The sequence below is a fragment of the Syngnathoides biaculeatus genome, chromosome 19 (assembly GCF_019802595.1).
Source record: "Syngnathoides biaculeatus isolate LvHL_M chromosome 19, ASM1980259v1, whole genome shotgun sequence".
NCBI lineage: Eukaryota > Metazoa > Chordata > Actinopteri > Syngnathiformes > Syngnathidae > Syngnathoides > Syngnathoides biaculeatus.
In genome coordinates, this window is record NC_084658.1 from 12,512,566 (window position 1) to 12,539,053 (window position 26,488).

The window sequence follows — 26,488 nt, forward strand, 5'->3', positions numbered from 1 at the left end:
TTAATCTCCTGTAGTTGTCTTAATATGTTGTGATTGAGAAGGGGAAGGATGACGCTGGGTTTGAGTTTCCAACCTGCAGGGGTCAACGCCGGGGTGCCACCAATATGTGTGTGTGTGTGTGTGTGTGTGTGTGCGCGTGTGATAACGTGTTCCCGTTGTAATCCCGCAGATTCACGGCGTGTTGCGTGTGCTGATGGAGCCGTTGCTGGGCGACGTGCCGCTCGTCGGAGCGCTTTCTCTGTTCTTCCTCAAGAAGCCTGTAAGTTTGGCACAATATCCGTCTATCCATTTTCTGAGCCGCTTATCCTCACGAGGGTCGCGGGGAGGGCTGGACCCTATCCCGGCTGTCAACGGGCAGGAGGCGGGGTACACCCTGACCTGGTTGCCAGCCAATCGCAGGGCACATCGAGACAAACAGTCGCACTCACAGTTACACCTACGGGCAATTTAGTGTCTCCAATTAATGTTGCATGTTTTTGGGACATGGGAGAAAACTGGAGTGCCCGGAGAAAACCCACAGAACACGCAAACTCCACACAGGCGGGTCGGGGATCGAACCCGGGACCTCAGAACTGTGACGCCAACGCTTTACCAGCTGATCCACTGTGCCACCTTGGTACAATATATTATGTATTTTAGGGGGGGTGTAGCGGTGAGCACATCTGCCTCACAATTATAAGGTCCTGAGTTGGAATCCGGGGACAACTCTGGCATGCAAACAAACCACGTAACTTTGCCTTGTGAAAGTTCGTTAGCCTAATCCTGATTGCATAATAATATAATAATAATAGTAGTAATAATGATGAAAATAATAATGTAAATGTAAAGTTAGAGAAATTGTTTTAAAAGCCAAAGATGGTGTCCCTAATTGAGTGTCTGGGGAGTGGATGTGATATGATTAGAGCCCCATAAAATAGAATAATTCTGTCAAGGGAGCTTGTGTCGTTATCCCAGAGCTCATTGCTTTTTCTGTGCTGCAGATTTCTTTTTTTCCCCTCACAGCCACACATCTTCGTTTTAATCTCCGTTCGCTCTTCCGACACGTCGTTAACCGCCTCGCCGGTTATAACAATCCACTCGCATTTGACCGATTTCGAGCAAACGGGGGCACCCGGCGGGAAAAGCTTTTAATAGGCAGGCTCGACTCCGCCGGCCTCGTCCTCGCAGCCGCCACTCAGAGTCGACGAATTTACCGACGCTCGCTCAACATGATGATGCATTTCAATCGCTCTTCTTCCATACGCCAGGAATGCCAGTCACGTAAAAGCAATGCGGCGGCGGCGTCGCGGCGTGCCATAAAAGGTGTGAGTGCGAAAAGAAATTTCCAGACCTTAAGAGGTCTCGTGGATCAGCGGCAAGTCGTTATGTCTGTATAGAGATTCTATTGTTGTGTATGTTGACATAATACTGCACGTTCAAACATTGCACACATGAGAGGAAACTTCATAGTCAAATGCAGTAGAAGTACATACCTATAACCTTCTGGAAAAAAATGCTTGAATTATTATTATTATTATTATAATTATTATCCACCTGTTTGATTTACAGCAATTTCTGGTTCTGCTTCCAGTCATGACGTTTCAGTCATTCGTAAATACACCGAAAAACTGTAGGTGTTAGTTTTAAAGTGGGCGCATCAATAAACCGGCACACTCTTTTTGAAAAATTGTTTGCTATCTGGCAAACTGCACAGGCTGGTAAAGTCAAATCCGGGGGGGATTGTAGTATCAAGAGACTTTTTACCTGCCTGAGTGCAGATAAACAGTGTCCGTCACAATGCATCCCTTTTATAATTAGATTAAATTATGGATTTAGATCACTTATTGAATTGTTTCTCGCTGCTAAAGATGCATCTTTCATTCTTGTCACTGTAGTACACAGAATGGGGAATCTTGTCCTCGCCACCCACATAGCACGTTGCAGCGCTCAATATCTGCTGGATGCGGGTGGGGGAAAAGGAGGGCGGTGGGCTCATTAGGCAACCCACGAAAACTGGTTCAGTGAGTGTGAATAGTCGCGTCATTCACCGAGTTATTTTCTGTACACTGCCACCCACATCGCATCTCTGGCCGTTATGCCGCTCAGCAGTGTTAACGAGGCCCCGAAGAGGACTGCCGTTGGGTTTTATTAAAAATTCAAACAGCCGTTTCCGCACGAGAATTTGTGCCCCCCGCCGCCGTCCCCCCGTGTGGCCACGGCTCATAAAGTGGAGCCCAACGAGCCCCCAACAGCTTTGTCAACAGTCGCCGGACACTTCATTCAAGGAAAATTCCGGTAGTTTGGAGTAACAATTTATCCAATAGGTCATGTAATATGTACTCTATCTTGATAATGTGATGTTAAACCCTCTCTAATTTAATCGTCTTTTCAGAAGATTTTTATCGACAATTACAAATTTTCAGGTGCAGCGCCATTTTCGCGAGTCACGTGACCTACGTGAGCGGATGTGACGTGTTACGTGCCGTTCCGAACGCGGAATGACGCGGAGTCTGACGAGCAGTGGAGCCGAGCGAGCTCCAGAGCTCGCCAGGGTGCGAGCTCCGGGGCTCGGCGGGGAGCGAGCTCACGGCTCCGCCACTCGGCAGAGTGTGCGTCATTCCACTCGAAGAACCATCCGAAGATTCAACATTATTTACAACCACAGGTTCAAATCTGTATGGAAGTATTCCTCCGTCTTCCCGATCAACCGATACTGCTATTTCTTCATCAGATGAGGACAAATCCGAGAAATCAGCGCTGGGCATAATGGTATCCCATACAAACGAGCGTTTGGAACGGCACGTAACACGTCGTAGGTCATGTGACTTGCGAAAATGGTGGCGCACCTGGAAATTCGTAATTGTTGATTAAAAAAAATCTTCTCTAAACAGTATTCAATAAGAGGACACATTATCAAGATAGAGTACATATTACATGACCTATTGGATCCATTGTTAATGCAAACCACCAGAATTTTCCTTTAAGTACACCCTGGCAGTCTAGTGAGGGACCCGAAACGAGAGCTGCAGCGGTTGCCTTGAGATATGAGTCCAAATCCTTTCCATGACCACACTCATAACGTCCATATCTCAAAGTTACAAAGTTCAATTGTGATCTAGAAGTCGTGATGAACGAAATATTGAATATGAGCAGGCGGAATCAGCAATACGCAAGAACAGTAATACTCAACAATGCGATGAATGTTCAGTGTGTGAAAGGAAACAATCTAATCAAATGCATAAAAATTCATGCAGATTTTGTGTGTGTTGGAGCCTACGAAATTGTGCACGCGTACCTTATGTGCATCATCGCTGTCGTACTTCAGTCTCCGAACGGCTTTTCTATTAACTGAGCGCGCCGAAGTGAGTCTCACTCGTTAATAATAAATGCATGCAGTCAGCGAGCTGTTGCAGCCAACTGTTTGTAAAACTCGATTTATCAATTTACGTTCCACTCTTCATTATAGATCCACGGGGCTCGTTGGCCCGAGTGGGAGTTTAATCGCAAATCAGGCGCGCGTTTCACCTCAAACGTTTCCTGTCTGCTTTTTATCGTAGCTTCTCGACATCAACTGGACGGGCCTCACGAACGTACTGGACATTCCCGGGCTCACGTAAGTACTTCATTTTTTTTTTTTTTTTGAGACCATTTCCAGGGTCCGCTAAAATCCGCGAAACGAGAGTTGTTTTTCTTTCGGAGGTGAGATAATGGCTGACAAGACGAAGGTCTTGTTGTGCGGTCGACAATGTCCGGGCTGATGGGGGAAAAAGTCAATGGATGTCAATTAGGGAGTCAAACTTAATTACACGTGCTGGGGAGTTCATACATTAGTAATGTTCTAAATCAAGCCCTTTTTAGGGGTGCCTGTCGGTCGTGTTATTTCTCTGGAAAATACTGTGAACCTTGTTGCATACTAGATACAATATCGAGCCCATATTTCGCACTCCTTGCGGTCACATTTAGCGAATGAAAGTTCTTAAATTTGTTGTAAAAAGACTAATCTGGGTGAGGAAGTATAAATACTTATTGCTGTACTTAAGTAATTTTACATAGACAAGTGAGTTGACACTGTACTTTCTATTTTTAAACTTTTAACAGTCTTTTTTTTAAAGCCTAAGTACTGTAACTGTACTGCTACTTAAGTACACAGTAAGTACTTTTCCCAGCTCTGATTATGGCAGCCGTGGTTGCTGCCCTTCGCTGGTGTCCTTTACGGGGGGGTAAAATAGATCCATCTCGCTTGTGCAATACAATGCGTGTGTGTATGTGTGTGTGTTTGCTGTCGAGCGGGGGTCACGTGAAAGGAGGCGTTGGCAGGTGAAGGAGAGGTCGCCGCGCTGAAATCGGACGGACGGCATCAGCTGGTTGCGCGGCGCGTGCTCGTAATGTTGTTATTCAACACGTGTACAGTTAATCATGAAACAATGTGTTGCAGTGCTGTGCAAGTACACTGCATAGCAGTGACTGTATATCAATTTAGATTTTTTTTTTTTATTAAAGGGGGGGATTGCCCTTCCAGCCTTCCGTTTATTATGACATTATTCCATTAAAAAAATAATTAAAAAAATATTGGTGGGTAAAATAAATTCAATAAATACAATAGATTAAAAAATCTTACAAGAAATCAACTCATAATCATCCTCAAAATATCTGCTAGCCTCCGTCAAAAGAATTTCTCATTTTGGTGCTTGGCAGAATTTTTCGACAAGAAATTTGGCATTTTCCCAGTCATGTACTCTACAAATAAATAACTACAATTTATTAATTTTTTTCATGTTTATTTTGTTATTGCATTGCGTACAAAGAAATGAAACATTATTCAACAAATACTAGTATATATTTTCTTTGGTACCATTATTGATCTGTACTTGTTGCTTGATAAAATTTGAGTGCTCTCTTTAAAAAAAAAAAAAAATCTTCATAATTTAGTCACATTTACTGTCGTTTCAAAAATGTCTCGAAAAAAAAAATCACAATGTATAATTTTTTCAAAAGTCTGCCCAAAATAACTGCAAGCTTACATTATTAGAATTTGCTCCTGTTACTAAGCGGAATTTGGGACTTACCTTGTAAAAAAAAAAAAAAAATCTATCATTAGCCTATCACCTCATTATGTTGTTGCCATGGAGACGGGGCTGGGGGGGGCAGAAAATGGTAATGGTAGTTAAAATTTAGTTAATAGTCGCACTAACCTTTGTACTTGAAATGTCGCCCATCTGCTCGTGAAGGCTGAATTGTTGACATTTCGGTAGTTTGGCATTTACACCGTACAGTGTATTAAATCGATCGGAGACAAGAGACATTACAAGGTCAATCCTGTATTTGGACGCGGACCCGACTTGCTCTTTCGCCAATGTTCTACTTTATCTTTAGACAGGGCTGTAGTGGCATTTCAGTGCGTTTCAGGAAAAGCGCAAAACTTTGTATTTGATTGGGCTCATGGCGTGAACCCTCAAAATTGATTTTCAGCTGTATTTTGGGAAATTACAGAACCAACCCATGCCTCAAAACCGAGAAAGAAATCTCTGGTTTTGGTTTTGGGGCATTTTGGTCATTCGTTGGGATCCTTCAAAGAAAATTTAACCCCTAAGGCAGTTTTACTTAGCAACATGACATTTGATAGACATGATGGTCATTGGTAGACCCACAAAAAAAGTCTCAAGAATACATCCTTCAAAACAAAGTCTTAAGTCAACCATTTTGGTTTGGAGCTGCCATTTTAAGGGCGTTTTGGACATTTCCAGGTGTCCTTCTAAGTCAAAGTCAAACATCAGTGAGAGCCTTCTTGAATATTTGTACTCCAGGCGGTGTACTACTTTGCTCATCTTGTTCGTAAATAATGCAAGGCTCCCGTTTGCATTGCTTCCCTCACAGCGGCCTCTCTGACAGTCTAATTCAAGACATCATCTCGTCCTATCTGGTCTTGCCCAACCGGATCACCATCCCGCTGGTTGGAGACGTAGAGCTGGCCGAGCTTCGCTTTCCCATGCCGAAGGTACTGGCGGCAAAAAACCTGGGACGCTGTGGGACTTTGGCAGTTAATTCATCAAAGTCATCAGTTTCACGCAGAGATCCTGCCAAATTTACGCAGATTTTGTACAGGGCCTGGTTTAGTGGATTTGTGATTTCCGCTCGAGATACGGTGTTGTGCAGTCAGATGATTGGATGACATCGGTGCAGGCATCTGGTATTATGTATGAAATCGTTGAGGGATAGTGACAATTGCTTTCGACACAACAAGTCTAAAGTCCGGGAAAACCATTGTCTGGGTTTAAGAGATCGCATTATTACAGATTTCCTATTTTTATCAATACCTATGTCTAGAAAGCAAAGCATTGGCTACTCAGATCATTGCCAGCAGCCACCTAAGGAAGTTTTTCCTAGGGAGTTCTTCGGATCCACTTCTTGGAAGCCCAGGATCTGGAGGGCAAGGATAAATTCCTGGGCGGGCTCATCAAAGGAAAGTCGGACCCGTACGGCATTCTGCAAGTCGGCAATCAAGTCTTCCAGAGCAAGACCGTCAAGGAGAGCCTTCACCCCAAATGGAACGAAGTGTACGAGGTGACAAAGGGTTGACGGTGTGCGGTTCCGGGAATCTGCATGTGGGCTGTTTTACATCAACAATGAAACCATAATTGTCCTCGTCAGGCCTTCGTTTACGAGCACTCGGGTCAGCATCTGGAGATTGAGTTGTTTGACGAGGATCCCGACAAAGACGACTTCCTGGGAAGGTCGGTTTATTCTCCTTCTCGTTTTGGGGGCCGTGGCTTTTATTTCTGTTTTAATTGTGGTATGAAAAGAGAAAATCCACTGCAAACTGTTTTGATGAACTCTTTTTTTTTTTTTTTTCCCAATTTCGGTTTCCCGCAGTCTTATGATCGACATGACCGAGCTGCACAAAGAACAGAAGGTCGATGAGGTGAGGTTCCCCCCCACCCCACCCCCTGCACCTGATGTCTTTTAAAGGATCTGTTTGGAAACTTCAGCAAATATGTCGAGACACCGCCCTGGCGTGAGTTTGTCGAGCGAGCGTAAAAGTAAAGCCGGTCGGCTTTGCATAGACAAAAGCTAGTAATGAGCCCGAAGCCGCTAAATCCTCCTCGCCGTTTTGCCATAATGACGATAAATGCCTGAGCTGAGTTCTGGTAGAAATAAAGTGGTCAATTAATAAATGACATTAGCACAATCTTAAACGTCGCAGCAAATTAATCCCACAGTACTGGTTTTCCTGAGAGAGACTGAAAGTCTTTGTATGTCAGGGAGGGGCTAACTTTAGCTTAGGTTGTTTGTGGACGTTACGGGGAGTCTTTGCCGCGTGAGTTTCTTTGCAAAACTTTGCTAAAACACACAAAGGCAATGACGGCCTCGGACTTTTGGTCTCGAACTGTCTTGTGTGCTCGGCAGTGGTTTGACCTCGAGGAGGCTCCGACGGGGAAGCTTCACTTGAAACTGGAGTGGCTGTCTCTGCTTTCCACGCCAGAGAAGCTGGAGCAGGTAAGCGCGGCCGTTTGCGTCTCGGGACGTCCGTCGCCCGTCCGCTGACTCGGCGTCTCCCCGGACCAATCAGGTGCTGCGAAGCGTGCGAGCCGACAGGAGCCTGGCCAATGACGGCCTGTCGTCGGCACTGCTGGTCGTCTATTTGGACTCGGCGAAGAACCTGCCGGTAAGAAAAGTCACACCCGATTGTTCAAATAAAAGGCACGGGGTCAATATTATTGCAAGGCTTAAGTTTCCGTTGCAGTTTTCTTGCTGTGTTCTTTGGTTTCCATGGCGACTGAACTCCTCGTGACCCCGCGAGTAGCAGTGAAATCTCCCTTTCTTTACTACCTTCCTCGATCATATGGATGTACTTTTCCTTAAAAAAAAACAAGTTAGCTCAAGTTAAACGGCTGCTGTGTTTTGTTCTCGCTGAGTCAGCCTTTGAAATGGTTGAGCGCCATTTAGAAAATCCCAAATCGACTAATTCTGGGCACAGTTATATCAGGGGTGTGTAGACTTTCTATATCGGCTGCGTGTCTGTTTTGAGTCGCGGCTCTTCATCTTCATTAAATCTTCTCCTGCCCCACTCCTCCCAAGAGCATCTTCAGCGGCAGTTTAGGCTGCGGCAATTTAAGCGAGAGACGAGCGTCCGGCCTGGTGTTTTGCGAGAGCAGCAGCTCGGAGTGTCGCACCATCGGCGTGAGTCGTTTCGCGTTGTCGCTTGTCTTCCCTGCACGGCCTGGTGACTAATCGCTTGGCTTGGAGTGTTCAAAAATCGGTTGCGAGTTAGTATAAATGCAAAATTAGCAACAAGAAAATTGAGAATAGCCGCTGTGATAACTGTAATAAACAAAAAGTAGTCAGTCTAGTTCAGTGTTTTTCGAAATGTTCCCGCCTAATAAGAAGACTTACCCGACTGTACCTAACCTAACAATTTTCATTTCATCATCATCTGTAACAAACATCTAGACTTTCAATCTTGAGGTGACATAATGCCACACAGCTCCCGCAGTCTGTCATCGGGCAGGAGGCGGGGTCCACCCTGAACTGGTTGCCAGCCAATCGCAGGGCACTTGGAGACCGACGAACTCACAATCGCACCTAAGGGCAATTTAGAGTCTCCAATGAGGGCATTTTTTGGGTTGTGGATTTGAACCGAGAACTGTTTGACTGTGACGGACTGCTAACCCCGGTGTTGCCAGGCTGACACTTCCGAAGAACGTCACAATGGGGAAATTCATTCATCCTTTGTCGACACGTCACCCATCTTATTTATTTTTTTTCTATTTGTCTCCCCCTCAAAATCTCCCCTCTTGGCTTGAAAAGAACAACCTGTCAGATTTCACCTGTGACGGGTTGAAGCAGGTCTTTAAGGCGCTGAAGGTAACGTGGGATCGGGACGCACGGGCGACCCCAACGGGCACCCGCACTTTCCCCGAGTCGAATAGTTCAAATGTGGCCTGTGCGATGTCGCCTTGCACGCTTTCATTCTTTACCCACTCGCATGGCCAGATTTCCTCGCATTGCATTCAAAGTCCACACTTTCAACTCGTAGGATTTTTACGCTGATTCTGAATGTTGAAAACATGGCTGCTTATGATATATGCAGAATGTCTTGTGTGTAAGGCTTGTCGCGCCTATATTATTCATGCGCAACCTTTCAGATCTTGCATGAAAACATCGGGACCGCGGCCTTGCATGTGCAGCGGTGCTTATTTGTAAGAAACGCAATCGCGCAATCGAAGCGCTAACGTCTCGAAATCGATCTCTGTGGTTCTCGACTTAGTCGGCAAAGAAGAGCAGCAGCGAGCCGAGTCCGTTCGTCCAGTTGACCGTGGGGCACAAGACCCAAGAGAGCAAGGTTGGTATCTCCTTTGAGCCTTTGCCTTTGATGCTAAGACTATGTTCTATGGATGCTTGCGAGGTTGTTTCTGTCCTTGAGAAACAATTTAAAACTAACGAGCTAGCTAAACTTGCATTGGTAGCTTGCATCAAAACTTTGTTAGGTGTCAGGTTTACCAATTAGACATCCATTGAACAGGACAAAAAGGACGCAAAGACACGAGTTCAAGTTTGACAGCTCGCGAGGAGAGAGGAAGGGAACTGACTCTTACAATTCACCACTGCACTTTCCTCTCCTATTTAGTGAGTTTCAAAGCGCCCTTTATTTACAAGGATGTTACAAAATGGAGACGGGCGAGCAAAACATAGTTGGAAACAAGCTTTACTTGTTTGTTCATGTGTGTGGAAGATTGCCGAGTACATGTGTGGTCCTTATTTCTTTAACAGACAACAGGTGCTCCTGGTTCTAACAGTTCTGATGATTAGATGTTCTTGTTCTTGTGCTCCTGCTAGGCGGCTGCCACGTTATCTAGAGCAGAGCAAAGCATTTCTTTATTGGAAGCAGATGTATGATAATTATAGTCACAATTATTCCTACTTTTCCCCGTTGTTTATCCTACATTGGCTACCACGTTATCTAGAGCGGAGCAAAGCATTCTTCATTGCAGGCAGAGCAAAGGGTTACTTAATTTGAGCAGAGCAAAGCGTTCTTCATTGCAGGCAGGAACAGTAGGCGGGGTCTTGTAGTTTTGCTTTGCAGTTTCTCTCCCACGCTGGCATCTTATGCTGACAAGGTGTGGTACGTCTGGGGCAGCACCTTACGCACTGTATCATTCGCGGCCACGGGCTTCCGAGTTGTCTTCATGAAGGCAGATTTGCAAGTGCAGATGCAGGTGTACCCGATAAAGTGTTTGGAGGGAGCAGGAACTCTGCTTGACTGGAGCCCATCTAGCTAGTTGTGACACGTTTAAATGAACATCTCCACTGCACTTTTTTTAAGGAAATGATTTCCCGTCTGTTCTTAAAGATCCGCTACAAAACCAAGGAGCCTTTGTGGGAGGATTCCTTCTGCTTTCTGGTGCACAATCCGAGGAGGCAGGAGCTGGAAGTGGAGGTAAGATCCTCATTTTATTGTTTTTGTTGTTGCAACAATTTTGCACGTCATTGTCTTCTTGCTTCCTCTGCAGGTGAAAGACGACAAGACCAAGTGCACCTTGGGTAATCTGACCGTGCCCTTGAGTGGCCTCCTGGCCGAAGAGGACATGACTCTGGCGCAGTGCTTCCCGCTCAAGAACTCGGGTCCCAGCTCCAGCCTCAGATTTAAAATGGCCTTGCGGGTAAAAGTGGTCCGGTACACGTTCGCTTTAAACCAACTAAAGCTCATAAAAAATGGCCGGGGGCGGGGGGACCTTTGCATAATCATATGCCTGTGGACATATTTTGAAAATTCAGCCCCTGTGCCCAAATTTGCTTCACAACAGGAAAATTAGTATGCATGTTTGTCATGCGTAGAACTCCAAATAAATCTGAGTAACCCGTGCATGGGAAGACAGGAAGGCTGCCATTTTTGTTTGAACTACCCTCAGCGCCACCAGGGAGTTTGAAATTATAAGTGTTTTGGGGCCTATACTTTCTGATCCATAAACAATTTTCATGAAGGAGTCACGTAATCACGTTGTGAACGTTTACTTGAGTTTTTATTTTAAGGAATGAGTCATTTTATTTCTCCAGTGGCCTTTCAACTACTAAATTATGAAAGTCAAAAGTCATTATAAAACATTGCAGGGAAAATTAAACTCCCTTTTTCAGGAGTGTAAATCAAACCTTATCTCCTCTACAGATCTTATCACTGGAGAAGCAGGTCACCTCAGACCAGCCTTCTTCAGTCCGGGTCCGCAAGTCCAGTTTACCGCAAGCGTCCGCATCGACGAGAGCGTCCACCTCCGACTCGCCGCCGCCGCAATGCCCCACGCCGCCGCCGGCCCACGCCTCTTCCCTCACGCTGCATCACCGCGACGGCGAGCCGTACGCCGCCGGCCCCCCGCGCAGCGCCTCCAGCCTGTGCGTCAGCATGTCGCCCTCGCAGAAGCACCTGGCCCACAAGGAGTCCACGCCCAGCCTGGTCTCGGACATCTCGCTGCCGTTCGCCGCCCTGGAGCTGCAGCAGAGGCTGCGGCAGCTGCACAAGTAGAATGACAAAATCTATTATTGATGCTTCCATTTCTTTTCTTCTTCACCTTTTGCTATATTGCCAAACAAACCCCCCCCCGGGGGCAAATACGGTACCGAGTGACGCACGTGTACTTTCAGCGGCTCCAGCTCCAGCCAGTTCCCCCTGGGGGAGGTCCACCTGACCGTTCGACACAGCACCCAGCGGAACAAGCTGATCGCGGTGGTGCACGCCTGCCGGTAGGCTTGCAAAGTGCCCCCCCCCCCTCCGAGTATAAATTTTTGACATTTGACTCTTTGAAAGCTTCTGCAGTATTTTCAAATTTCCTCAAATCGCAGGGTTCCCGTCATCCACCCGAGACCAAACTAAGTTCTACTTGTTCCCATTTGATATTTGATACAATTACAATGCTCACCAAGTCCGCGTTGTAACAAAAAATATGATTTTTCCGGCAATTCATATTCCAGTGGACTCCCGACGGTGACACGTGGCTGCCCTTAAAGTCCATAACGCCGTTTTAACTCTCGGAGGCAGCGCATCCGACTCTTCGTTCGTGACTTGTTGACACGTCTGCAAATGAAATTTTACATTTTTTGTCTTTATGTGCATGTTTTTCATTTCAGAAATTTACTCGCCTTCTCCAAAGACGCCTCGGACCCCTTCGTCCGCCTCTACCTGCTGCCTGACAAGAGCCGCACGGGCAGGAGGAAGACCGTCACCGCGAAAAGGACCCTCAGCCCCGTCTACGATCAGACGTACGCGTCGCCGGGAGATCGAGGACTCGCGCGCTGTTTGAGCATCATCCCAAATGATTTGATAAATCATACGCCGTGTGTGGCCTCGTTGCAGCTTTGAGTTTAGCGTGTCGACCGTGGAGCTCCACCGGAGAACTTTGGATGTTGCCGTAAAGAACGCGGGGAACATCTTGTCCAAACACAAAGGCCTCTTGGGGAAGGTCATTTTCATTTTTAATTTTTTAATTTTTTTTTCATTTTGTGGTCTGATTTTTAATGATAATAATCCAGAGCACGTGTAATTGTAGGTGCTGGTTAACCTAAGCGGCGAAGATATAGCGAAAGGATGGACGCAGTGGTAATGTTTAATTTTATTTTGTATATGTATTGCATATTTTTGTTGATAGTCTGTATTTATTAATCTATAGTAGTGTTTGTTTTGTCATCACGGTGTATTCACAGGACATACTTTACAGGATTACTATTACTGAGGGGGGGGGGGACCAAAACGCAGATTAAAACAGTCACAAGTAAAATAAATCCAAGTATAGCACAGGTGTCAAACTTGAGGTCCACAGGCCAGATCTGGCCCGCCATATGGTTGTATGTGGCCCGCGAAGGCAAATCACGTGTGTCAACTTCCAGGATTTTTGTTAAAATTTCCAACTGCCATGTCATAAATGACAAGTTGGAGATATGGCAAGCATTTTTTGTTACCAAACATGAACAATCGTTAAAAAAAAAAACAAAAAAACATTTACCTTGATTTCTAATTCCACATCAGTGTAAATTTAATGAGGCGATTCAAATTTTTTACTGTTTCACTATCATAACGGTCCTCTGAGGGAAACCGCAACTACAATGTGGCCCGTGGCAAAAATGAGTTTGACACCCCTGAAGTATAGGAATAAAAAATGACACAACTTATCTATATTCAACAAACGAACATGAAAGTCATTATTATTGACTGCGGAGAATAGTACAGGACATGTATGAGGGCAGCAGAACAGCTGCGAGATGTGCCGTAGGTGTGACAGAAGAATTTAAGGTGGAGGTGGGACTGCATCAGGGATCCGCTCTAAGCCCCTTCCTATTTTCTGTAGTAATGGGTAGGCTGGTAAATGAGGTTAGACAAACTGAAAGGAAAAGAAGAAGAAGAAGACTGACTATTAAAATGAGCGATGAAAACAATTGCAGCAAAAGTCAAATTCTACTTGTATAATCAGGTGTAATTAAAAATGAACAATGTACTCCCAAGCGTTATTATAAATAATAATTGAATATTTTCTTTGCAGGTACGAGCTGAGTGAAGACGGTTTGTCGTCGCAAAGGAGCGTCCAAGACCCACAGTGACCCTGTTGTGGTGATTTTAATCATTTCATTTATGTACTGTACATTTCTGTCCCATATGATCATTTCAGCATGCGTTTTACGATTATTTCCCCCATACCGACTGTCGTCCCAGCGTCATATTGTAAAATATTGTAATGTAATCATAATGGAAGGTCTTGCCGCTGTTTGTGATGTTGTTTGTACGTAATTTAGCAGGGCATTAAAAAAAAAAAACAAAAAAAGTGACAACATTTTTACCAAAGGAGCTGAATGATCCCCACAAGTTGGCCGAGTAGCAGTCGTGTTTATGTTTTTTTTTTGTTTTTTTTTTTTTTGTCCTGCAGTGGATGCCTTGACTTTTGTTATTTATTTACTTCGAGTTCAAACGTGAAATGCACATCAAATTGAATGCTTTGTGTATTTTTCCGTGGACTCCGTGCAATATTTTTGTTTGGTTTTCGGACATGCATGATCTCCACGGCGAGGACCTTTAACGGGCATTTTATAAGGTTGCAAAAGATGTAGAAAAAAAATTATATCTATACTTGAATTTGGAGTTTGAAGGTGATTTAGAGCAGATGTGACAACAGACTAGAGACAACTGTTCACGTTTTATTTTATTTTATTTTATTATTTTTTTAATATGCAGGCCTGCCAACAAGCTAATGATAATAAAACAAAGCTTTATGTTTGTTTTGCCATGCACTAAAACTGTGTTTGTTGGAGCTTTTTATCTATCATGTGCCTTAAAATAATCGAAAAAAACAACAACCTCACCACAGTGTAATTTTTGCCTTCTTAAAATTATTGATTTTGAATGACGTGTGGCTTTCTGATGAATAAATTGTTTCTTGTTGACTTTTTTTTTGGTTGTTTTTTTGTTTTGTTTTAGCATTGGGCATCAAAATAAAGCCTTAGTCCATCCATCTACTACAACATTTTTTTTGTGAATACAATATTTTCACGAGAATATTCATATATATATATATATATATATATATATATATAGAGAGAGAGAGAGAGAGAGAGAGAGAGAGAGAGAGCGATATTACATGTTAAAAAATTGTGAATTCTCAAGATTTAATGAAATACAATACAATAATTTTCATGACTATATAATCATTACTTGTAAAAAAAATCATGACTTCTCAAGATTGAATGAAATACAATACAATAAATTTCACAACCATATTCTCCTCCCCCCCCCAAAAAAATATAATCTTCATCTCATAAAAAGAATATATTTAATATTTTCGCAATAAACGTGACTATTTATAAAGATTGAGAAGAAATACTGTATATTCCACTGGCTCGTCAGTATTGTACATATACAGTATATAGTACGATGTCGCCATCAAGTGGTAGCAATTAACAGTTGCAATGACGTCACATATGACCCTGAACGTCGTGACGTCAGGCGGTCGTACAAATTTGAGCGGGTCCTCAGCAGCTGGGGTGGAGCTTTGTAAATTTCGACACAAGCTAACAAAAGACAGTTGTAGCTTCAAGTTGGGACGTTATACGACAACGTGACGCATTATTGTTTGGAAATAGTGCCCTGGGGCTTAGCTTGCCTTTGTAAAATGCGGTAAAGTACCGCTTTATTTTTTTTCGTCGTAATGATTCACCGCCGATCTCGTCTTTCCAAATCAAAGTGACAAGATGTCCAAGCGTGAGGCTTTCGTTGAAGCCGCCTGCAAAGAAAATGTAGACGACTTCTTAGATCTCATCCAGCTTCACGTAAGTAACCGAAAACCGCAGAGAATGTCCCGTATGATAAGATAGAAAAGTTATGTATCAACAAGTTAAGTCATAATAATGGCTGTAACTGTACTTGAATAGAGTGGAGTAGTAGTTCTCGAACTTTTTACATCTAGTACAAATAAAAAAAAAAAGCCCTCTATTCTGTCATTAGATCAAATCATGACCAACATTTAAGTACTATTTAAGTGTTCACCAAAAACCAGACAGCTGTATCTGTCATATTCTCTGCCTTTCTCACGTTTGAACAATAATACTGCGCGTTAACACGCTAAGGTTACAACAAATGACTTAGAATCATTTGTGTATTACACGCACAACTTAAACAGAAAATGCTCAACTTTATTAATTGAAAACGAATTAATTGAAAAGCAACAACAGCTGCAAAACAGTGCTGTACATACATCAAAATGGGCGTGGAAACTTCACCCAAGCATACACTCGATTTTGATGTAGCTAGCTTGTCCTTAATACAATTTTGTAGATTGTCGTGGAAATTTAAACACTGTATTTAATCATCTTGAAATGAAAAAGGTTTTACATTATATTAAAAAGAGATTAAATTGGTGATGTAATGTTTTCACCCAATATACTGTACAACCCCAATTTCATTAAAGTTGGGATGTTGTGATAAACACAGCTAGATATGTCTGTGCGTATATCCCCAAATGTATCAAAAATATGATCAATATGGATGTTTATAATATACTGGTACACATACTGTACTACACGTCTGGTGCTGTTATAACGTGACAATGTTTAAGCTAGTGCACTTCGTATTCTAAAGTGTCTTTCCCGAATGTTTTGTCCCATTTGCGGTTTTGCCGAGCAGAAGAACAAAATGGACCCGTTTGACGCGGAGGAGGTGATGCAGGAGATGTCCAGGGACCAGCGCGAGGCTCTGTGGGGCAAACTGGCCTCGCTCCTCCGACACTTTCTCCTGGAGGCGCCCCCCGAACGCTGGGAGGAGGCCACAGATGCCGATGTTGATGTTGTGTGTTCATTTCCTTATTTGTTGTTTGATATTCCTGTGTGGGGCAGACATTCGACTGAATCTTTTGCCTTTTTTTTTTTTTTTTTTTTTTCTTTCCAGAAACGTGCCAAGGCCGTTGTGGCCGGTGTGACGCTTGTGGCCAACGTGTCCCTGAAGGTCCTGCAAGATGGTGACACCTACAACGGCCTTCTCCAAATTATCCAGCAACTTCACAGTGAGTTTGCTATTAATTTGCTCATTTCACTTCAAAATATATTTATTATTTTTTTTTTCCTAATTCTTCGCTCCCAGATGTTCTGCTGTTGCTTCCCGTGACGGAAACGCACGTGCTGCTCCACATCCGCGCACTGTGCGAGACCTGGTGGAAGAAAAACCTCAGGCAGAGAGACAAGTTCGGTCACGCCGCTTTCGTCATCGCTTTGAAGAAGAGCTTCCTTTTGCCCAAACCGGTCAGTAATTAATCGGAACATTTGGTTTCCGAGTTGAATCCAGCCTTTCAATATTTTCCATAGGCAAAGTGACTTCATCGTTGATAAAGGTTTTACATCTTTCCTTGTATGTGAGTACTAAGTCCAAGGGATGTTGATGAAATGCTAGCGGTAGGTAAGCCAACATGTAGCGAGATGGTGACTCGATTAGCCAATGCGCTAAAACTGATCAATAAGGATGTTACTGTATGCTAAGGTACTACGGTGATGCCTCTGTTCTCGACCACAATCTGTTCCAGAAAAAGTGATTTGTTCGAAAACTGAATCAATTTTTCCCATTACAATGAGTGGAAAAAGAAATAATGCGTTCCAAACCTAAACAATTGGGCATTTTAAAGCGTTTTTTTTTTTTTTTTTAGCTTTTCCTGATAATAAACAACATAGTAGAAATACATATATAGCTGAAATACTTTATGTAATAAAATAATTTAGGAAATATATTTATTTTTTGCTTAAAATGTATGCTTTAGTAGTAGAGTACGCTAGGCTAGGAGTGCATTGCCGCATCTGTAGCGACTCGGCCCCAGCCTTGTCAACTTTTTTTATGAACAAAAGTGCGGAATAACTTTAAACAAGCAACTTGCCTTCTTTGGAGCCGTGATTGGGGGTTAATACGGTCGTTCTCGACAAGAAATTTTCGTTCGAAAACGGGGACGTTTGAGAACCGAGGCTTCACTGTACTTTGAATGACAATTGATCAAATGCTAGCATGCTAAGAGTATGTTCTTGGTGTCACGTTAACGTACTGCATTGGTAATATTTTATGTTTTTCCTGATCAGAGTCCTGAGCTCCAAAGGCTCTGGAACCTCCACCAGGTGCTCTTGAATGTGGACTACGCGTCCGAAGCTGGCGAGCAGCTGGGCAAGGAGCTGCTGCAGTGTTTCCTGCGGCCCCCCTTCATCTGTAACGACGACGTGAGCGCAGAGAGGGGTTTGCGCCGATCGTCCTGGTGTCCGCCGGCCAAGAATATGACCCTCCGTGTCTTTGTGTGACGCCACAGGGCAAGAGGTTGATGGTGTTTCTCTTCAGCTGGCACGTGGACTTCATCCCGCTCATCCACGGCACCATCAAAAATCAGCTGCAGTTTTTTAACACGTAAGACGTCCCCCTCTGATGCTCTTAAGGTTTTTTTTTTTTTGTTTTTAAATTGGGAATGTTCTGTTTCTAAACAATTTTGGTTGTGTTGAATTTGAGAGACTGTCTTGAATTGAACATTTTCAGGGATAATTGTTGATTTTGAATTAACCTTGACCAGCAGAATTAAAAGCAACAAGCAATTACGTCACTGAAATGCTAAGTACGCCGCTGGAAAAATACGTCTTTCAAAATCATCCATCCATCCTTTTTCTTAGCCGCTTATCCTCACAAGGAGTGCTGGAGCCTAACCCAGCTGTCAATGGGCAGGAGGCGGGGTAGACCCTGAACTGGTTGCCAGCCAATCGCAGGGCACATGGAGACAAACATCCGCACTCACAATCACACCTGGGGGCAATTTAGATGCAAACTCCACGCAGGCGGGTCTGGAATTGAACCCGGGACCTCAGAACTGTGAGGCCAACGCTTTTTCCAGCTGATCCACCATCCTACCGTGCTGCCCTCAAAATCATTGAAACTGAAAATTTTCAACCTGCATTTCTTAACATATTTCATCCATCCATTGCCCAGGCCGCTTATCCTCACAAGGGTGGCGGGAGTACCCGAGGCGCACCGAAAGGTGGCCTGGCCTACACCCTGAACATATTTAAGAAATGCAATTCCCTCCGCTAACTTTTCATATTTGGCCACCAGGGGGCTCGACTTCCCCGTTTTCAAGTCGCAGCCAAACTTGACACATTTTACAATTTCTTGAATTCAGCCTGAAATATGTAAATATAGTGGTGGTTTTTTTTTAACTTTATAATGTGTTTATAACGTAAAGTGTCGACTTGTAGATAGCATTGTCCAACAAATAGTGAAGCATGCACATCAGTCTGCATCTTTTTTTTAGAAAACAGAATGAAGAAACTCTTCACTTTCAAAGGATTTATATCCGATATTTATTTAACTTGTGTGCAACGGACTTTTTCTTCCTATAATTACACTCTGTGTCAATGTTCAAACTGTTCATAATGTTTACAGTTTTTTACTGTAATTTAATGTTGGTCATTTTAGTGGTTTTTGGCAAGCTATTTTTTTATTTTATTTTTTTTGGACGTGATGCTAGAAGAGTTCAAGAACCACAACCCTAAAATCGACTCGTTTAACATGAATATTTTGAACGTGGCGTCATGGGTTCCTCACAGTGTCACGTTTTCTTCCAGGACGGTTGTGTCGCACATCACGGAGGTCTATTTCCGGGCGTGGAAGAAGGCCAGCGGCAGCTTCCTGGAGACGATCGAGAGCGAGTGCATCCAGGACCTCATGAAGTGCGCCATCTTGATCCACAGGTCGTCGCCCATCCGCAACAAAGTCCAACAGGTAGAAAGGAAGGAAAACTGTACAAAATGTCTTTCGATGGTTCCATTTTAAGGGATTAGTATCGAAAGCATCCGATCTAATAATTGTTAAAACTTGCATCCTTACTCATGGAAGTTGGAGCCTATACACTGTTGGGCCTCTGGCCAACGGGTCTTTTGATCCCATGAGAGAACAGAAGAAGTAATCAAGTGCCTTCTACTCTAGAGCAGCCTCAGAATGTGGGGAAAAATAAATTAAAAGTGACCCTAAAAAAAGATTGTTGAAGGAAACTCTTAATGTTTTCCCTCTCCTGATTTCCTGTAGATTGTCTTCTTTTTCCACAAGAATAAAGCCTACACCCCAGTGGTAAAGATGCTCAGTGCCCTCTACAAGCCCATTCTTTGGAAAAATCTCAACGTGCGTATAGCTTTTTATCCTTCCTCAGTCATGTATGCTGTGTCTTGGCATCACGCTCGCCCACCGTCTGTGCCTCGTCTCATCCCCCGCAGGTCCCAAATTTTGAAGTTCGCGCCAACGCCACAGTGCTGTTCACGGATGCCTTCCCCATCCTTGACCCCAACCAGGAAATTGAACTGGCCCTTCAAAAGCAGCTGGACATGGTCATGGTGGGGATGTTTATTTAAATAAGAAGAGTGTCAAGTGTGGTGGAATTAATAGTTAGTAAGAGTGCTGTTGTTACCTCTTTGTTACCTACAAAAAGTGAGTGAGGCTTTTTAAATCCCGGCTTATAAGCCGGAAATTACGGTACTACACCGGTGTTTAGCTGGCTTTATTGAGCAAATACTAATTTATTTTTTCACACGCTTTCAACCCTGCGGTTTATGCAGTGATGCGACTAATTTGTGCATTTTTATTCTAACGGCCGCAAGGGGTCACTCGAGCGGAAAAGGTAAGAGTGAGACCGGTGGAATATATGTGCAGAGGAAGTGACTTTTACCGGTCCGGCCCTGTTACTGCTGTGTCTCAGTGATTTTTACCAGTATGTTTTTTTTTTTTTTTTTTTTTTTTTTTACCGGCCTTGTTAGCGTGGTGCTAGCATTAGCGCCGCACTATCGCAGCGCTAGCGTTAAACTCGCTGTGTACCCTCTTTGTAAATATCTCGTGTTTCAATGTGGGCACGAGCTGCTTTTACACAGCTGTGGCGTAGGTAAGTACCAAAAGTTATTTCTTTTACAAATCTCCTGGGTGAGGCTTATAACCCAGGTGCGCTCTGTAGGCCGGGGCTTCCGGTAGTTTCACTAACGTATCACCGTTTTAAGGCGCTGCTTTTCGACAAACACCCCTGCGTCCGCTGCAACGCCATCCTGGGCATGTGCAAGATCCTCGCCCGGTGCTGGGATTTGCTGCCGGCGGTCGTCATCGTGGACTTCCTGAAGAAGTTCGAGGAGCTGGCGGGCGACTGCAGTTCAGACGAGGTCCGCTGCGCTGTCTTCACGGTAGGAGACGTTTTGAAATATGATTCTATTTATTTAGATTACGGACTTTTCTTCACAGTGTGACATGATCCTTGAAAAAATGTCGCACTGTTGTCCACTTATATGGAACCCATTTTACAAGAAAGCATGGAGGAGAAACTTCCCAGGTCCGGATTTGATCAACTTTATATTTTTTCACCATCCAAACGATGGGTAGTATTATTTTTACAGGTTATTCATCTCATCTGTATGTCTATTTAATCATGGGAGGTTTTAAATGTGAAAAAATTGACCTTGCATTTTCTTCCTCAAGCCTTGCAGGTGTTGATGACAGCGTTGTTCTCTTTAGTATCTCTGCATGGTCTTGGACAATGTGCTAAGCCACCCCATGCTGGAGAAGATGATGCCCCGGTTCAAGAACAGCCTCCACGACATCTCGGAGAAGGTCCGCGTGGCTTTTGTCGACTTGCTTCTCAAGTTCAAGGCTGTCCGTGCGGGCAAGGTACTCGAACTCGCCGTGTGCACTCAGTGGCATCTCATGCGGTCCAGATATTGAAGAAATGCTCTTGTATGATTTCACCAAATGTCCACTTTGTTTTCTGCTGCATGGGCAGGCCAAAAAGAAAGTAATTGTCCGATTTGCTATTGCCATTTCTGAATTAGCGCTTACAAAAAGGATCCCGTTACTGTGCCAGTTTACCAAAAGATGGTAGAACACTGTGACCGTTCTTGTGCTTTTTTTTTTTTTGGTTTGGTTTTTTCATATTGTTACACTAAATTATTCAACGCGTTTTGTATGATTAAAGACAGCAGTGTGGAACATGAGGATTGCGACTGCCAATACCTGCAACCCACATGCACATGTTTAATCATTCAAAATCAATTTTTATTCGATCATTCGTTGGGATTGTCGATTTTGTATATTTGATGGGTGGGTGAATGCAGGCAGCTAGTGCGTCGGTGCGATTGTGCCGGTTAACTACTCGTGAATGTACGCTCAGATCTCGTCTCTTGCCACGCCTCCATCTCCACGTTCCGCTGCAGTTCTGGGATGTGTGCAGCCTGGACCACCTGGTGGTCCGCCTGGCCTCCGACAAGCCGCACGTGTCCAAGCGCCTGGCCGCGCTGCTTTTCGACTCCTACTTCCCCGCCGAAGCCTCCGAGCGCGACTTGTGCGGCCGCTGCATCTCCTTGATCCAGATGAACCCGATGGCGGCCCGGAAGTTCTACCAGTATGCCCACTTGCACACCGCCCCTGCTAATATAGGTTGGACTTTAAAGTGTTATGATAGTGTGGAGATGTTTATGATTAATAAACCGGTTGTTGTATACAATCAGTGAAGTTGATGATGGCCATCCGACGTATACTGAACAAATGCATCCCACGCAACGATGACGACTCAGAGCTTACTGACAGCAACAAGGAAAACAGCATGGTAAGAAAAGAGTAAAGCACCTCCCACTGAAATCTTGCACGGGTTTTTTGGCATAGGAGCCATCACTGCGCTCCGTTTGTTCCTGCATTGCAACACGATGTCGAAACAGACTGAGATACAGATGTCGTTCTCGTCAGCCTCTCGGTGAAAATCCGCTGGGACTGGAGAAGGACGCGATTGGCAGTCTGATGGAGGTGGTGGTCATCCTGTGGAATACGATCAACAGGACGCTACACCACAACGAGGAGACGCAGAAGCAGGTGTACAACCAGTTCGCCGCAGTCATGCCCAAGTACTTCAGCGCCTTCACGGTACTCAAGTTTCACCTCTTTGACTTGATTCCTATGTGGTAGCATTGCATCCAAAGTTGTTTTTTTGTGGATGATGTGTCTTATTTCTGCTGGTTTTGCGTGTAGCATGTCCGCGGTTTTGATAATTGATTCGTCGTCGATTGTCGCACCTCTGTTAGGATGTTTTGTCTGTGGTTGTATTTTTCTGTTTGTTGCTTGTGTGTTTGTGCCCATATTTGACAGTCATGCCAAATAAGTATTGTTGTTCCTACTCTTATGCCTTAATTTACATTCTTATGTACATGTGTACTGTAACCCTATGCAGAGCAATCAAAACTAACCTATATATATATATGTACTTATCGAGATCAATATAATCTGTTGTTCAGGATGAGCAATGCCAAGTTGCCCTCATCCAAATGGCGTCCTTCATGCCTGCCAGCATGGTGCCAACGTTTAGGTGAGTAACCGAACACCCAGCCAATCGCAGTCACGCTTTCTTAGTATGTGACGTCACGTGGCTAAGAAAGCGTAACTGCGATTGGCTGGGTGTTTCTGCCTGGTGGCACAGACGGTGAATTTTTGACAGTGAATTGTAGCAACTAATCTCAAATTCAAATCCTTTTTCACTTTACATTTCAAATTCAAATCCTGGTGGCACTAATCGGCTTCCATCCTCACTGTGAGCGCCCTCATATGGTAGCTTGTATACACGGTGAATCACGTGCTGGCGTGCGTGCTAACAGTGTAACCAGTGTATTTACGTGTACTTCGTTGGACAAGTCACATAATTACATTTGCATGATGTTGGAACTCAGTGTGCACAATGTCTATGAGCTCTCGTCTATTTAGAAGAGAATTTAAGACCTTTTTATGATTGTGAATATACGGGTAATCTTGGAGATCAAAATCTGTGATCATGCAGGGCCACGGACGGTGAACCGTGAATGGGTAATGGCTCACTGTATTGACATGTTTGTGGGGAATTTCTCGTCCCAGCTACGGCCTGCTGTCCCGCTTGAGGAAGATGGATGCCGACGCGCAGCCCTCAGCGTACGGGCAACTGCTGGACTGCATGTGCAGTTGGGGCAAGACAGCCGGCGTCATTGAGCTCATCAGCGACTGGCTCTCCGAAGCTCTGCCCAAGACCCGAGGGGTCGGTCCTTCCATCCGTCAGTCTGCTGCTATGGCAACAGCAACACTCATGTGGCGTCTCCCGGCCGTTGCCCATCCCAACAGGAACGTTCCAAGCGGAAGGTGACCATCCAGGTGACCATGGAGGCCAAGCCGCAGCTTGCGCTGGGCTACTTGGACTACCTGCTCCTCCATCGGTCCACTCGGGACAAAGTTCTGGCGCTCAGTCAGGGGCCACTCAAGCAGCTCCACACGCAACTAGGGAAGTGGAAGGTGCGTTTGAGTCCATTTGAATGTTGTACATAGCGTGTGTTTAATGTATGCTACACACGCGTCTGACGTGTTCTCTGCGTATGAATGCGTGCATGTGCACAGTCGCTCTTGTACTCTCACCTCAGCTCTTCCACTCATGGGCTGCCCGGTGCAGACTTGGGTCTGAAGGTCTTCACATTTCACGCCCGCCTCAGTGTCCACCTACAGCACAACGTGAGTCTCTTATGTCCATTTTAAGCCAATGAAGGACAGCCATCTTCTGTAAGTAAACCTCAAATACTCCTAGCTGTCCGATGGCCGTGAGTACCTGGGGTGTCTGGAAGACACAGCGACGTGGGTGGGCGAGAAGGTGCTGCCCTTCCTGCCCGACAGCAATCAGGGAGACGGCGATGATGAGGCAGAGCGGTCCAGGGCGTTAGCGGCAGAGATAACCAAGGTGAGCGCCATATTTTCTTGGGTGTGTGCACTCCAATTGTGAAGCAATGAAACCTCACAGGTTAAGGCATTATGTCGAGGTTCCGTCATAGCTACAGTATCCAAAAATGTAGCAAATGAATTTGGTGATTAAAGCAGAGGTCCCGCTGTATGGAATGAAACCCAATTGTTGGGACTACTTAAAGTGGAACGCGATGTTTTCTCTCCACTCCTCCATCAGAGCTTCCTGTCAGTGTGCACGGACACGCTCATCTGTTTGGCCGATGACAACTTCAAGTATCACATCCTGCACCTGTGCTCGCTTGTCGTGCTCTCAGGTGACTTTTCAAAAAAATTCGGGAGGTTTATTAGGAACAATAAAAAGTACACCTAAGTAAACGTGTCACGTGTGTGTCTTTTGCTCTTTTTTTTTTTGTGTACGTTTATTTTATTTCTCTTACTGACTGTGTGTCTCGCATTCACTCACTTCTAGAAAAGGGCTACCTGTGCATTCCCGCCCTGCTGCGAGTTCTAAAGGAGTTGACGGAAAGTTGCCAATTGACGGAAAAGGGGCAGGATGTCGCCACCAAGTGTCTGGTGGCGGTAGCGAACATATTCCAGAGTGTTATAGAACTTTTAGCTCGTCTATTTAAGAAAGAGCCAGAAGAGGGGAAACTGGTACGTAGAAATTTGTGTTTATTACTTACTTTATTATTCTGCACCAAATGTGGATGAATGTGATAACATTGAAAATGGATTCTAAAGTGAGAGGTAAAGAGAAATGTGTGACTATCCAGTTTGGTTGGGGCTCAATTTTTATTTAAATTCAAAATAGAATGGGTAGCAGTGTGTCCGGTGGATGTACAGTATTTGTAATTTTGTTTCTTTTAGCAATGTTGTGATTTTACCGATAATCATAATTACTTTGGTCCTGATAATCATGACCTGAACATGTGGTAGTTGTGACTCACGCCGTTGTCGTTCCTTAGCTGTGCCAGTCGACTTTGAGCGTCCTCGCGGATTTCCTGCAAGTGGCTCAAGCCTGTAATCTCAGCGGGATCTTTGACACCCTTTTCGCCATTGTCGTCGTGGAGACCAGATACGCCCTCCAGAAGGTGAGTGGGGTGGTCAGCGAAATGCATAGTTACATGTAAAGGTACTGTAGTTTGGATAGCTAGAGCCCATTGGATAGATGGCTTGTTACATAGATTTGTCGATTTAGATAGTAGGCAGATAGCAAGTTGGGTATGAAGGTAAAGTAGGAGTTTGTTTGCAAAATGGATCGATATTTTTTTTTCCCTTACTCACGAGGTAAAGGGGATAATAATGTGCTTCCTCACTCCTCCCCTCACCTCCAAGATGACACACCCCGAACAGGTGGTGACTCCAGAGACCACGGAAGACTTGCCCCCTCTGTCCGGGATCCTCTTGTCCGTCATCCTCAAGTCGCCGAGAGTCGCCAAGTAAGGAATAGATTGACGGAGAGCACATCTTATTGGTTTGTTTGCGGTGTTATACACAATTTAACAAACTACGTTATCATGAAAGTTGTTTGGGCAAATATTTGTTTAAGGGCGGTATCATTATGATTATTATTTTTAAATTAGAATGCTTAAAATCTCATTAAAAAAAGACCTATTATTAATATGCTGTCCTCAGGGCCTTTTCGGCCGAGCTTCTCTCCTCCCTGGATTCAGACACCTTAAGCACGTTGACGGAGCTGGCCGCTGTCGTGCAAATCCTGGCGGTCTTGTGCCATGGTGGGCTGAAATATCCTGCCAATGCCGCGTCATTCATTTTTTTTTTTTTTTTTTACTAGCATATTTAACGGGCATTTCATCTTTTTCCAGCGGGACAGTCCAACGCATGCTTGAAGAGAGCCGGCGTAACCGTGCAGCGGCAGATGGGCACGCACGCAGATGCAGACGGTGATGTGCAGAGGTAGGCCCACGTCAAATAAAAGTGGATTGTTGTGCCTTAACTTAATTTAAAATATATATTTGGTTTATGTAGCAAAAAAAATGTTGTCGTTCTCTTTGCAGGGCCCTTTATCAGTGTTCTGTGACAACGCTCAATGAATTGCTGACACATTGGGCTGACAAATAAAATACTTTAGCCCTCTGGGGTGATTCCATTTCTCTATCAAAAGTAATTATTCTTTTGCATGTATACGTCCAATGTTTGGGAGGGTGATAAAAATGTTTTTGGTGTCATTGTGTTACTATCCTGTGATTATAAGATTTGCCTAAAATAGCTTCTTCCAAATAAAATGGTCAACTTCCTGTTTAG

At 44.4% G+C, this 26,488-nt stretch overlaps 2 protein-coding genes across 3 annotated transcripts in view; both read left to right on the forward strand.

Annotated features, from left to right (window-relative positions):
- The window catches only part of esyt2b (extended synaptotagmin-like protein 2b), a 25,007-nt gene extending 10,608 nt beyond the window's left edge, over positions 1-14,399 (forward strand). Inside the window, exons 7-24 of one of the 2 annotated variants that reach the window (XM_061804551.1) lie at positions 170-259; positions 3,537-3,592; positions 5,854-5,974; positions 6,364-6,540; positions 6,628-6,710; positions 6,850-6,898; positions 7,384-7,473; positions 7,547-7,642; positions 8,785-8,841; positions 9,245-9,319; positions 10,328-10,414; positions 10,488-10,637; positions 11,141-11,487; positions 11,611-11,709; positions 12,094-12,225; positions 12,320-12,425; positions 12,513-12,562; positions 13,500-14,399. In XM_061804551.1, coding sequence (XP_061660535.1) covers positions 170-259; positions 3,537-3,592; positions 5,854-5,974; positions 6,364-6,540; positions 6,628-6,710; positions 6,850-6,898; positions 7,384-7,473; positions 7,547-7,642; positions 8,785-8,841; positions 9,245-9,319; positions 10,328-10,414; positions 10,488-10,637; positions 11,141-11,487; positions 11,611-11,709; positions 12,094-12,225; positions 12,320-12,425; positions 12,513-12,562; positions 13,500-13,557 — 1,923 coding nt within the window. In that variant the 3' untranslated portion in view covers positions 13,558-14,399. Of the gene's footprint in view, positions 1-169; positions 260-3,536; positions 3,593-5,853; positions 5,975-6,363; positions 6,541-6,627; positions 6,711-6,849; positions 6,899-7,383; positions 7,474-7,546; positions 7,643-8,055; positions 8,158-8,784; positions 8,842-9,244; positions 9,320-10,327; positions 10,415-10,487; positions 10,638-11,140; positions 11,488-11,610; positions 11,710-12,093; positions 12,226-12,319; positions 12,426-12,512; positions 12,563-13,499 lie in introns of both variants that reach the window. The other variant, XM_061804552.1, reaches the window with a different exon arrangement.
- Positions 14,400-14,965: 566 nt separating this feature from the next.
- On the forward strand, positions 14,966-26,487 carry ncapg2 (non-SMC condensin II complex, subunit G2). The gene is made up of 26 exons (XM_061805861.1): positions 14,966-15,276; positions 16,130-16,291; positions 16,391-16,505; positions 16,583-16,740; positions 17,560-17,694; positions 17,781-17,875; positions 19,081-19,237; positions 19,541-19,633; positions 19,726-19,842; positions 20,497-20,673; positions 21,002-21,154; positions 21,697-21,919; positions 21,991-22,088; positions 22,226-22,399; positions 22,768-22,838; positions 23,378-23,534; positions 23,618-23,785; positions 23,888-23,998; positions 24,072-24,221; positions 24,441-24,537; positions 24,693-24,877; positions 25,189-25,314; positions 25,559-25,662; positions 25,859-25,959; positions 26,050-26,140; positions 26,242-26,487. Exons 1-26 carry the CDS (start codon positions 15,199-15,201, stop codon positions 26,303-26,305), a joined length of 3,360 nt encoding a protein of 1,119 aa, XP_061661845.1. The 5' UTR covers positions 14,966-15,198; the 3' UTR covers positions 26,306-26,487.
- Position 26,488: the final 1 nt, after the last annotated feature.